This window comes from Oncorhynchus keta, unplaced genomic scaffold (genome assembly GCF_023373465.1).
Source record: "Oncorhynchus keta strain PuntledgeMale-10-30-2019 unplaced genomic scaffold, Oket_V2 Un_contig_3874_pilon_pilon, whole genome shotgun sequence".
NCBI lineage: Eukaryota > Metazoa > Chordata > Actinopteri > Salmoniformes > Salmonidae > Oncorhynchus > Oncorhynchus keta.
The window spans coordinates 4,713-17,907 of NW_026287478.1; the positions used below are offsets into that span (position 1 = coordinate 4,713).

The 13,195-nt window shown below is 47.7% G+C and overlaps 1 protein-coding gene across 1 annotated transcript in view; it reads left to right on the top strand.

Moving 5' to 3' along the window:
- Nucleotides 1-1,414: 1,414 nt before the first annotated feature.
- The window catches only part of LOC127924235 (metabotropic glutamate receptor 5-like), a gene marked incomplete at both ends in the record, with an annotated part of 71,534 nt that continues 59,753 nt past the window's right edge, over nt 1,415-13,195 (top strand). The window contains 1 exon segment of the mRNA XM_052508802.1: nt 1,415-1,664. Coding sequence (XP_052364762.1) covers nt 1,415-1,664 — 250 coding nt within the window.

The window sequence follows — 13,195 nt, forward strand, 5'->3', positions numbered from 1 at the left end:
TTCTCTATTTTAACTATTTTTTACATTGTAGAATAATAGTGAATCAAACCTCAAAACTGGCTGCTTTTCCTTCACTCTGCAGTTTAACTCATCCCAAACCATCTCAATTTGGTTGAGGTCAGGGGATTGTGGAGGCCAGGTCATCTGATGCAGTACTCCATCACTCTTCTTCTTGGTCAAATAGTCCTTACACAGCTTGGAGGTGTGTTGGGTCATTGTCCTGATTGTCCGGATGGAGATCATCCGTTAACCTACTCTGTCTCACAAAGACACGGCGGTTGGAACCAAAAATATCAAATTTGGACTCATCAGACCAAAAGGACAGATTTCCACCAGTCCAATGTTCATTGCTCATGTTTCTTGGCCCAAGGAAGTCTCTTCTTCTTATTGGTGTCCTTTAGTAGTGGTTTCTTTGCAGCAATTCGACCATGAAGGTCTGATTAACACAGTCTCCTTTGAACAGTTGATGTTGAGGTGTGTCTGTTACTTGAACTCTGTGAAGCATTTATTTGGGCTGCAATTTCTGAGTATCGTAACTCCTATGAACCTATCCCTCTGCAGCAGAGGTAACTCTGGGTCTTCCTTTCCTGTGGCGGTCCTCATGAGAGCCAGTTTCATCACAGCGCTTGATGGTTTTTGCGACTGAAAAACTTACAAAGTTCTTGAAATGTTCCGTATTGACTGACCTGCATGTCTTAAAGTAATGATGGACTGTCGTTTCTCTTTCCTAATTTGAGCCGTTCCTGCCATAATATGGACTTGGTCTTTTACCAAATAGGGCTATCTTCTGTATACCAACCCTACCTTGTCACAACACAACTGAACGCAGTGAGAAGGAATGAAATTCCACAAATTAACTTTTAACAAGGCACACCTGTTATTTGAAATGCATTCCAGTTGTCTACCTCATGAAGCTGGTTGAGAGAATGCCAAGTGTGTGCAAAGCTGTCATCAAGGCAAAGGGTGAATACTTTGAAGAATCTCAAATATAAAATATATTTAGATTTGTTTAACACTGTTCTGGTTACTACATGATTCCATATGTGTTATTTCATAGTTTTGATGTCTTCACTATTATTCTACAATGTAAAACATAAAGAAGAACCCTTGAATGAGGAGACAAAACTTTTTACCGGTAGTGGATTTAAACCAAGAAAACTTCTCCCCAGAGATAACGCAACAGGCCCCAAAACGAAAGATCCCAAACCAAACATCAGCAGGCGCTTTGGTCAGCTTGATACCTGATGCCATTATCAAGGCTTGGCAGCACAGCCCATGGACTCAGTTGACGCGTCCTCCTAAGGGATGGAGTGTCTCCTACATAGTGTGTTTTGTCTGACACTACACTACCCACCCACATACTATAACATATGAATGTCTATAATGTTTCTGTTGTGAATGTCTCTGTCTATAGGTAACTATGGTGAGAGTGGTATGGAAGCCTTTAAGGAACTGGCAGCTAGAGAGGGGATCTGTATCGCTCACTCGGATAAGATCTACAGCAACGCAGGGGAGCACAACTTTGACAAGCTGCTGGAGAAGCTGAGAGGACACCTGCCCAAGGCTCGGGTGGTGGCGTGTTTCTGCGAGGGGATGACTGTACGCGGCATACTGATGGCAATGAGACGGAAACACCTGGTTGGGGAGTTCCTACTGGTGGGGAGGTGAGTGGAGAGAGAGATACACACACACACTCACACACACACACACACTAACAAACACACACACACACACACACACATACACACACACACACACACACACACACACACACACACACACACACACACACACACACACACACACACACACACTCACACACACACACACACACACACACACACACACACACACACACACACACACACACACACTCACACTCCACACTCACACTCACACTCACACTCACACACTAACACACACACACTACACACACACACACACTAACACACACACACACACACACACACACACACACACACACACACACACACACACACACACACACACACACACACACACACACACACACACAGACTAACGCACACACACACACACACACACACACACACGCACACACAGAGTAACACACACACACACACACACACACACACGCACACACAGAGTACACACACACACACACACACACACACACACACACACACACACACACACACACACACACACACACACACACACACACACACACACACACTGTTTTCATAATTGTAACATCTTGTTTTTACACCTTCATCAATTTACATCTCCAGTTGCATCGCAGAGGCTGTTTCCATGTTACTGGCATTGGTTTATCTCGTCATCACTCACCATCATCACCACTACTACCATCATCATCACCAATTCTGTCATCCTCCCTGATGCTGAGATACAACTACTTTCACCAGGTAAATCCTACTGCTGACCTAGGGACTTCGTGATGGGAACAACATAAACTGGTATGATAATCTCACAACACTGTTTCTTCAATAAGATGGTGGGATGCACTGTGTCAGAAAAGCACAAGTTTGTGTGTCCCCCATTGACAGAGGCTTACAGTGCACAGCGCCTTTCGGTTTTGAAGATGAGAGGGCTTCTTCTTCAAGAGGCAGAAGCACTGGATAGATAATGATGCTTTTCATACAGGATTATTAATCTATCCCTGATCCATTCATACAGGATTATTAATCTATCCCTGATCCATTCATCCAGGATTATTAATCTATCCCTGATCCATTCATCCAGGGATTATTACACCTATCCCTGATCCATTCATACAGGATTATTAATCTATCCCGATCCATTCATCCAGGATTATTAATCTATCTCGATCCATTCATACAGGATTATTAATCTATCCCTGATCCATTCATACAGGATTATTAATCTATCCTGATCCATTCATCCAGGATTATTAATCTATCCCTGATCCATTCATACAGGATTATTAATCTATCCCTGATCCATTCATGTTGGTGATTATTAATCTATCCCTGATCCATTCATACAGGATTATTAATCTATCCCTGATCCATTCATACAGATTATTAATCTATCCTCGATCCATTCATCCAGATTATTAATCTATCCCTGATCCATTCATACAGGATTATTAATCTATCCCCGATCCATTCATACAGGATTAATCTATCCCTGATCCATTCATACAGGATTATTAATCTATCCCTGATCCATTCATCCAGGATTATTAATCTATCCCTGATCCATTCATCCAGGATTATTAATCTATCCCTGATCCATTCATACAGGATTATTAATCTATCCCTGATCCATTCATCCAGGATTATTAATCTATCCCTGATCCATTCATCCAGGATTATTAATCTATCCCCGATCCATTCATACAGGATCCCTGATCCATTCATCCAGGATTATTAATCTATCCCTGATCCATTCATCCAGGATTATTAATCTATCCCTGATCCATTCATACAGGATTATTAATCTATCCCTGATCCATTCATACAGGATTATTAATCTATCCCTGATCCATTCATACAGGATTATTCATCTATCCCTGATCCATTCATACAGGATTATTCATCTATTCCATTCATATGGATTATTCATCTATCCCTGATCCATTCATACAGGATTATTCATTTATCCCTGATCCATTCATACAGGATTATTCATCTATCCCTGATCCATTCATACAGGATTATTAATCTATCCCTGATCCATTCATACAGGATTATTCATCTATCCCTGATCCATTCATACAGGATTATTAATCTATCCCTGATCCATTCATACAGGATTATTAATCTATCCCTGATCCATTCATACAGGATTATTCATCTATCCCTGATCCATTCATACAGGATTATTCATCTATCCCTGATCCATTCATACAGGATTATTCATTTATCCCTGATCCATTCATACATGATTATTAATCTATCCCTGATCCATTCATACAGGATTATTCATCTATCCCTGATCCATTCATACAGGATTATTCATCTATCCCTGATCCATTCATACAGGATTATTCATCTATCCCTGATCCATTCATCCAGGATTATTAATCTATCCCTCATCCATTCATACAGGATTATTAATCTATCCCTGATCCATTCATACAGGATTATTAATCCACCCCTGATCCATTTCTAAAAATATCACCTTTCTAAAATGACAAATTCCTAATAGCTGGGAAAATCGCTTTTCATGAATTCTGCCTCCAGGCCATTACAAATTACACACTGCTATTCATAGAACTATTTAGTTAGAAAGAGAGTGGAGGGAGGGAGGGAGGGAGGGCAGGGAGGGAGGGAGGGAGGGAGGGAGTGGAGAGAAGGAGATGGATGGGGAAACAGAAACTGAGAGTGAGGGGAACAGAGAGAAAGAGAGAGAGAGATTTCTCCAGTTTTAAAAAATCTTCTCCTCCTCCAGTAGGTGTTTATTTTAAGGTTGTGATCCCTTCCTCCCCAGTCCACTTCTATCCCTGGTGCTCTAATAACGGCTCGTCTCATTACTAACATACAGAGGCTGTCAATCAAACCTGATGAAACTGAACATAGCAATGCCCTTGGACTACATACATAATTATATTACACTGCTCTGTGCATTATCAGTGTTTCTGAAACTCTTTCTTTTTTAGGTAGTGTTGAATATTTAAATTAAAACTATTTATGAAAATGGTGTCATGGTCTCAGTGTTCTGATGTTGCTACTGGGGAGTGGGACTAAGGGCTCCATTCTGACTCAGTTTCACCCAGACAGAATGCCTTACAATGGCTGGGCTGGAAACGGCAGTACAGTGGAGCCCAGTGGAGCCCAGTGTTAGTCAGTCCAGGAAACATCGTAGCTGAGTCAAAGCTCCATTAGCCTCTTCGCCAATGGGATAATAGAGGAGATGTCTGTCTGTCTGTCTGTCTGTCTGTCTGTCTGTCTGTCTGAGCTAGCATGCTGTACATTATTAAGGGAGCCTGAGCTAGCACGCTGTACATTATTAAGGGAGTCTGAGCTAGCACGCTGTACATTATTAAGGGAGCCTGAGCTAGCACGCTGTACATTATTAAGGGAGCCTGAGCTAGCACGCTGTACATTATTAAGGGAGCCTGAGCTAGAATGAAGTACATTATTAAGGGAGCCTGAGCACACTGTACATTATTAAGGAGCCTGAGCTAGCACACTGTACATTATTAAGGGAGCCTGAGCTAGAATGAAGTACATTATTAAGGGAGCCTGAGCTAGCACACTGTACATTATTAAGGAGCCTGAGCTAGCACACTGTACATTATTAAGGGAGCCTGAGCTAGAATTATTATTAAGGGAGCCTGAGCTAGCACACTGTACATTATTAAGGGAGCCTGAGCTAGCACGCTGTACATTATTAAGGAGCCTGAGCTAGCATGCTGTACATTATTAAGGGAGCCTGAGCTAGCACACTGTACATTATTAAGGGAGCCTGAGCTAGCACACTGCACATTATTAAGGAGCCTGAGCTAGAATGAAGTACATTATTAAGGAGCCTGAGCTAGCACACTGTACATTATTAAGGGAGCCTGAGCTAGCACACTGTACATTATTAAGGGAGCCTGAGCTAGAATGAAGTACATTATTAAGGAGCCTGAGCTAGCACACTGTACATTATTAAGGAGCCTGAGCTAGCACACTGTACATTATTAAGGAGCCTGAGCTAGAATGAAGTACATTATTAAGGAGCCTGAGCTAGCACACTGTACATTATTAAGGAGCCTGAGCTAGCACGCTGTACATTATTAAGGGAGCCTGAGCTAGCATGCTGTACATTATTAAGGGAGCCTGAGCTAGCACGCTGTACATTATTATGAGCCTGAGCTAGCATGCTGTACATTATTAAGGGAGCCTGAGCTAGCACGCTGTACATTATTAAGGAGCCTGAGCTAGCACGCTGTACATTATTAAGGGAGCCTGAGCTAGCACGCTGTACATTATTAAGGGAGCCTGAGCTAGCACACTGTACATTATTAAGGGAGTTGGTGGCCCAACACCCTTCTGAGACACTATGTTGGTGTTTGTTATTATCTTCATTTAGTACCTCCTAAGGTCTAATGGCCCTATCGCTGGGTTTAAAACAAGTTAACCTATGGTATTGTTTTAAGATGGCCATAGCAATGATTATTTATCTATTTGATTTGGAATTGTAGGACGACTGTAAGTTTTGATGAAACATTGATTTAGGCTTTAGCGTTATTAGCCTCTAGAAACACATTGAATAACATAGAGGATGTGTACAGTTGAAGTTGGAAGTTTACATACACTTAGGTTGGAGTCATTAACTTGTTTTTCAACCACTCCACACATTTCTTGTTAACAAACTATAGTTTTGACAAGTCGGTTAGGACATCTACTTTGTGCGTGACACAAGTTATTTTTCCAAAAATTAGACATCGGCCACCAGCAGATGAGGAAGGTAGACATCGGCCACCAGCAGATGAGGAAGGTAGACATCGGCCACCAGCAAATGAGGAAGGTAGACATCGGCCACCAGCAGATTAGGAAGATAGACATCGGCCACCAGCAGATGAGGAAGGTAGACATCGGCCACCAGCAGATTAGGAAGGTAGACATCGGCCACCAGCAGATTAGGAAGGTAGACATCGCCAACAGCAGATTAGGAAGGTAGGCCACCAGCAGATTAGGAAGGTAGACATCGGCACCAGCCAGCCACCAGCAGATTAGGAAGGTAGACATCGGCCACCAGCAGATTAGGAAGGTAGACATCGGCCACCAGCAGATGAGGAAGGTAGACATCGGCCACCAGCAGATTGGAAGGTAGACATCGGCCACCAGCAGATGTGGAAGGCAGACATCGGCCACCAGCAGATGAGGAAGGTAGCCACCAGCAGATTAGGAAGGTAGACATCGGCCACCAGCAGATTAGGAAGGTAGACATCGGCCACCAGCAGATTAGGAAGGTAGACATCGGCCACCAGCAGATTAGGAAGGTAGACATCGGCCTCCAGCAGATTAGGAAGGTAGCCTCCAGCAGATAGGAAGGTAGACATGGCCACCAGCAGATTCGGCCACCAGCAGAGGAAGGTAGACATCGGCCACCAGCAGATGAGGAAGGTAGACATCGGCCACCAGCAGATTAGGAAGGTAGACATGAGGAAGGTAGTCACTCCAGCAGATTGGAAGGTAGATCGGCTACCAGCAGATTAGGGGAAGGTAGACATCGGCCACCAGCAGATTAGGAAGGTAGACATCGGCCACCAGCAGATTAGGAAGGTAGACATCGGCCACCAGCAGATGAGGAAGGTAGACATCGGCCACCAGCAGATAGGGGAAGGTGGCCACCAGCAGATGAGGAAGGTAGACATCGGCCACCAGCAGATGAGGAAGGTAGACAGGAAGGTAGACATCGGCCACCAGCAGATTAGGAAGGTAGACAGCCACCAGCAGATTAGGAAGGTCGGCCACCAGCAGATTAGGAAGGTAGACATCGGCCACCAGCAGATGTGGAAGGTAGACATCGGCCACCAGCAGATTAGGAAGGGAAGGTAGACATCGGCCTCCAGCAGATTAGGAAGGTAGACATCGGCCTCCAGCAGATTAGGAAGGTAGACATCGGCCACCAGCAGATGAGGAAGGTAGACATCGGCCACCAGCAGATGAGGAAGGTAGACATCGGCCTCCAGCAGATTAGGAAGGTAGACATCGGCCACCAGCAGACATCGGCCACCAGCAGATGAGGAAGGTAGACATCGGCCTCCAGCAGATTAGGAAGGTAGACATCGGCCTCCAGCAGATTAGGAAGGTAGACATCGGCCACCAGCAGATTGGAAGGTAGACATCGGCCACCAGCAGATGAGGAAGGTAGACATCGGCGAATGTATTGAGACGCATCCCGTCTCTAGATTAATCTGAGCCACCAGATTTCCAGCGGGTGGTGGGGGGGGATGAAATCGATGATCTGAATCAGTTCTCTCTACTGTTCTATACATTTGCTCTGCTGTAGGGGTTTAAGTAGTAGGTTTGTGTGTGTGTGTGTGTGTGTGTGTGTGTGTGTGTGTGTGTGTGTGTGTGTGTGTGTGTGTGTGTGTGTGTGTGTGTGTGTGTGTGTGTGTGTGTGTGTGTGTGTGTGTGTTCAGTGTGTGTGTGTGTGTGTGTGTGTGTAGCTCCTGCCAGGTCAGTTGGTGGTTATCTAGCATTGCCAGGTCAGTAGGTGTTTATCTAGTCCTGCCAGGTCAGTAGGTGGTTATCTAGCCCTGCCAGGTCAGTAGGTGGTTATCTAGCCCTGCCAGGTCAGTAGGTGGTTATCTAGCCCTGCCAGGTCAGTAGGTGGTTATCTAGCCCTGCCAGGTCAGTAGGTGGTTATCTAGCCCTGCCAGGTCAGAAGGTGGTTATCTAGCCCTGCCAGGTCAGAAGGTGGTTATCTAGCCCTGCCAGGTCAGTAGGTGGTTATCTAGCCCTGCCAGGTCAGAAGGTAGTTATCTATCCCTAGTCCGGAGTGATTCAACCTTTCTTCTCCTCTTCTCATTTTCATAGCCATCCCTTGCTTTCCATCCCTCCATCTCTGTCTTCTCCACTCCATCCCTCCATCTCTCCATCTCTCCTTCCCTCTATCTCTCTTCCTCTCCATCTCTTCCTCCTCCATCTCTCCATCTCCTTCCCTCTATCTCTCCATATCCTTCCCTCCATCTCTCCCTCTTCCATTAACTCCATCTCTCCCTTTCCATCCCTCCATCTCTCCATCTCCTTCCCTCCATCTCTCCCCTTTCCATCCCTCCAGGTCTCTCCCTCTCCTTCCCTCCATCTCCTCCCTCTCCTTCCCTCCATCTCTCCTTTCCATCCCTCCATCTCTCCCTTTCCATCCCTCCATCCCTCCATCCATCCCTCCATCTCCTCCTTTCCATCCCTCCATCTCTCCCTATCCATCCCTCCATCTCTCCTTTCCATCCCTCCATCTCTCCCTATCCATCCCTCCATCTCTCCCTTTCCATCCCTCCATCTCTCCCTATCCATCCCTCCATCTCTCCATCTCCTTCCATCCCCTCCATCTCTCCCCCTTTCCATCCCTCCATCTCTCCCTCCCTCCATCCCTCCATCCATCTCTCCATCTCCATCCCTCCATCTCTATCCATCTCCTTCCCTCCATCTCTCCATCTCCATCCCTCCATCTCTCCATTCTATCTCCATCCCTCCATCTCTCCATCTCCTTCCCTCCATCTCTCCCTCTCCATCCCTCCATCTTCTCTATCCATCCCTCCATCTCTCCATCTCTCCATCCCTCCATCTCTCCCTATCCATCCCTCCATCTCTCCCTCTCCATCCCTCCATCTCTCCCTCTCCATCCCTCCATCTCTCCATCTCCATCCCTCCATCTCTCCCTCTCTATCCCTCCATCTCTCCCTATCCATCCCTCCATCCCTCCATCCCTATCCCTTCCATATCCTCTATCTCTCCATCTCCTTCCCTCCATCTCTCCCTCTCTATCCCTCCATCTCTCCCTTTCCATCCCTCTATCTCTCCCTCTCCATCCCTCCATCTCTCCATCCTCCATCCTCCATCTCTCCATCTCCATCCCTCCATCTCTCCATCTCCTTCCCTCCATCTCTCCATCTCCATCCCTCCATTCTCTCCATCTCCATCCCTCCATCTCTTATCATCCCTCCATCTCTCCATCTCCATCCCTCCATCTCTCCATCTCCATCCCTCCATCTCCATCCCTCCATCTCTCCCCTCTCCATCCCTCCATCTCCATCTCCATCCCTCCATCTCTCCATCTCCTTCCCTCCATCTCCCTCCATCTCCATTCTCCTCCATCTCTCCATCTCCTTCCTCCATCCATCTCCCTTTCCATCCCTCCATTCCCTCTCCCTCTCCATCCCTCCATCTCTCCCTTTCCATCCCTCCATCTCTCCCTATCCATCCCTCCATCTCTCCATCCCTCTATTTCCCTCTATCTCTCCATCTCCATCCCTCCATCTCTCCATCTCCTTCCCTCTATCCCTTTCCATCCCTCCATCTCTCCATCTCCATCCCTCCATCTCTCCATCTCCATCCCTCCATCTCTCCATCTCCATCCCTCCATCTCTCCATCTCCTTCCCATCTATCCCTCCATCTCCATTTCCTTTCTCCATCTCTCCCTCTCCATCCTCCATCTCTCCATCTCTTCCCTCTATCCCTCCATCTCCATCCCTCCATCTCTCCATCTCATCCTCCATCTCCATCCCTCTATCCCTCCATCTCCATCTTTCCTCTATCCCTCCATCTCCATCCCTCTATCCCTCCTTCATCTCCATCCCTCTATCCCTCCATCCCTTTCCATCTCTCCATCTCCATCCCTCCATCTCTCCATCTCCTTCCTCTATCTCTCCCTATCCATCCCTCCATCTCCATCTATCTTTTCTATCCCTCCTTCTCCATCCCTCCTATCCCTCCATCCCTCCATCTCCATCTCCATCCCTCCATCTCTCCATCTCCTTCCTCTATCTCCTCCATCTCATCCCTCCATTCTCCATCCCTCCATCTCTCCATCTCCATCCCTCCATCTCTCCATCTCCTTCCCTCCATCTCTCCCTATCCATCCCTCCATCTCTCCATCTCCATCCCTCCATCTCTCCTCTCTCCATCCCTCCATCTCTCCCTCTCTATCCCTCCATCTCTCCCTCTCTATCCCTCCATCTCTCCCTCTCCATCCCTCCATCTCTCCATCTCTCCTATCCCTCCATCTCTCCCTCTCCATCCCTCCATCTCTCCCTCTCTCCATCTCCATCCCTCCATCTCCATCCCTATTCATCCCTCCATCTCTTTCTCCCTCTTTATCCATCATCTCCATCTTCCTCTATCCCTCCCTCCTTCCCTCCATCCTCTATCCCTCCATCCTCCATCTCTCCATCTCCATCCCTCCATCTCTCCATCTCCTTCCCTCCATCTCTCCCTATCCATCCCTCCATCTCTCCATCTCCATCCCTCCATCTCTCCCTCTCCATCTCCATTCCCTCCATCTCTCCATCTCCATCCCTCCATCTCTCCATCTCCATCTTCCCTCCATCTCTCCCTTTCCATCCCTCCATCTCTCCCTCTCCATCCCTCCATCTCTCCCTCTCCATCCCTCCATCTCTCCATCTCCATCCCTCCATCTCTCCCTCTCTATCCCTCCCCATCTCCCATCCATCCCTCCATCTCCTCCCTCCATCTATCCATCCATCTCTCCCTATCTATCCTCCATCTCTCCCTATCTATCCTCCCTCCATCTCTCCCTCTCCATCCCTCCATCTCCCCTATCCATCCCTCCATCTCTCCCTCTCCATCCCTCCATCTCTCCTTTCCATCCTCCATCTCTCCATCTCCTTCCCTCCATCTCTCCATCTCCATCCCTCCATCTCTCCATTCCTTCCCTCCATCTCTCCCTATCTATCCCTCCATCTCTCCTATCTATCCCTCCATCTCTCCCTTTCCATCCCTCCATCTCTCTCCTATCTATCCCTCCATCTCTCCATCTCCTTCCCTCCATCTCTCCCTTTCCATCCCTCCATCTCTCCATCTCCTATCCCTCCATCTCTCCTTTATTCCATCCCTCCATCTCCCCCTATCCATCCCTCCATCTCTCCCTTCCTCCATCCTCCATCTCTCCCTCTCCATCCCTCCATCTCTCCCCTATCCATCCCTCCATCTCTCCTCTCCATCCCTCCTATCTCCCCCTATCCATCCCTCCATCTCTCCATCTCCTTCCCTCTCCATCTCCCTATCCATCCCTCCATATCTCCCTCTATCCCTCCATCCCTCCATCTCTCCCCCTCCATCCCTCCATCTCTCCCTTCTCCATCCCTCCATCTCCCCATATCCATCCCTCCATCTCCCCTATCCATCCCTCCATCCCTCCATCCCTCCATCTCCTTCCCTCCATCCTCCATCTCTCCATCCCTCCATCTCTCCATCTCCATCCCTATCCATCCCTCCATCTCCCTATCCCTATCCATCCCTCCATCCCTCCATCCCTCCATCTCTCCCTCTCTCTTCCCTCCATCTCTCCCCCTTCCATCCCTCCATCTCTCCATCTCCATCCCTCCATCTCTCCCTCTCCTTCCCTCAATATCTCCCTCTCCTTCCCTCCATCTCTCCCTCTCTATCCCTCCAACTCTCCCTCTCCTTTCGTCCATCTCTCCCTCTCCTTCCCTCCATCTCTCTGTCTCTCTCTGCTGTCCTCCCTCTCCTTCCCTCCATCTATCCCTCTTTCTACATCGTTCAATCTCTACTGTATGACTGTTATTAAAGACTCTCCTCTCCCATCCAGGGAGCAGAACAGAGACCAACTACACCTCCAGTTGAAAGCCTCTTCTCTTCTCCTCTCCAACTCTTTCCTCCTCTACTCCTCTTTTCTTTCCCCAACTGGAGGAGTGGGTGGTCTCTGTTCTGTTCCTTGGATGGAATATAAGATAAGAGAAGAGATGAGAGATGAGAGATGAGAGAGGAGGAGAGGAGGAGGAGAGAGGAGCAGAGGAGAGTTCTCCTCTCCTCCTCTCTCCTCTACTCTCCTCTCTCCTCTCTTCTCCTCCTATTTTCTCCTCTTCCACCCAGGGAACAGAACAGAGGCCACCCACTCCTCCAGTTGTATAACTGATAGAGTACACAACCACTGCTACTGGGTTACCTAAGGTTTCATACTGATAAAGCTGGGAAGATACAGGGAGAGAGAAGGGTGTGTGGGTGTGTGTTTATTTGTGTGTGTGTTGCTGCTCTCCTTCCCCATCCCTCTCTCTTCTTTTCATAGCTATCCCTTGCTTTCCATCCATCCCTCTCTCTTTCTCTCCACTCCCGTAGTCCCTCAATCTCCATTCCTCCCTCTCTATTCCTCCCTCTCTTTCCCTCCCTCTCCATCCTTCTACCTCTACTTTATGAATGTTATGAAAGCTTCTCTTCTCCTCTTCCACCCAGCGAACAGAGACCACCCACACCTGCAGTTGAAATCCTCTCCTTTCTCCTCTCCTCCTCTCTCCTCTCTCCTCCTCTCCTCTCTCTCCTTTCTCTCTCCTCTCTCTCCTCTCTCCTCTCTCCTCTCTCCTCCGCTTCTCTACTCTCCTCCTCTCCTCCTCTCTCCTCTCCTTTCTCTCTCTCCTCCTCTCTCTCCTCTCTCCTCTCTCCTCTCTCCTCCGCTTCTCTACTCTCCTCCTCTCCTCCTCTCTCCTCCTCTCTCCTCTTCTCCTCCTCTCCTCTCCTCTCCTCTCCTTTCTCTCTCCCC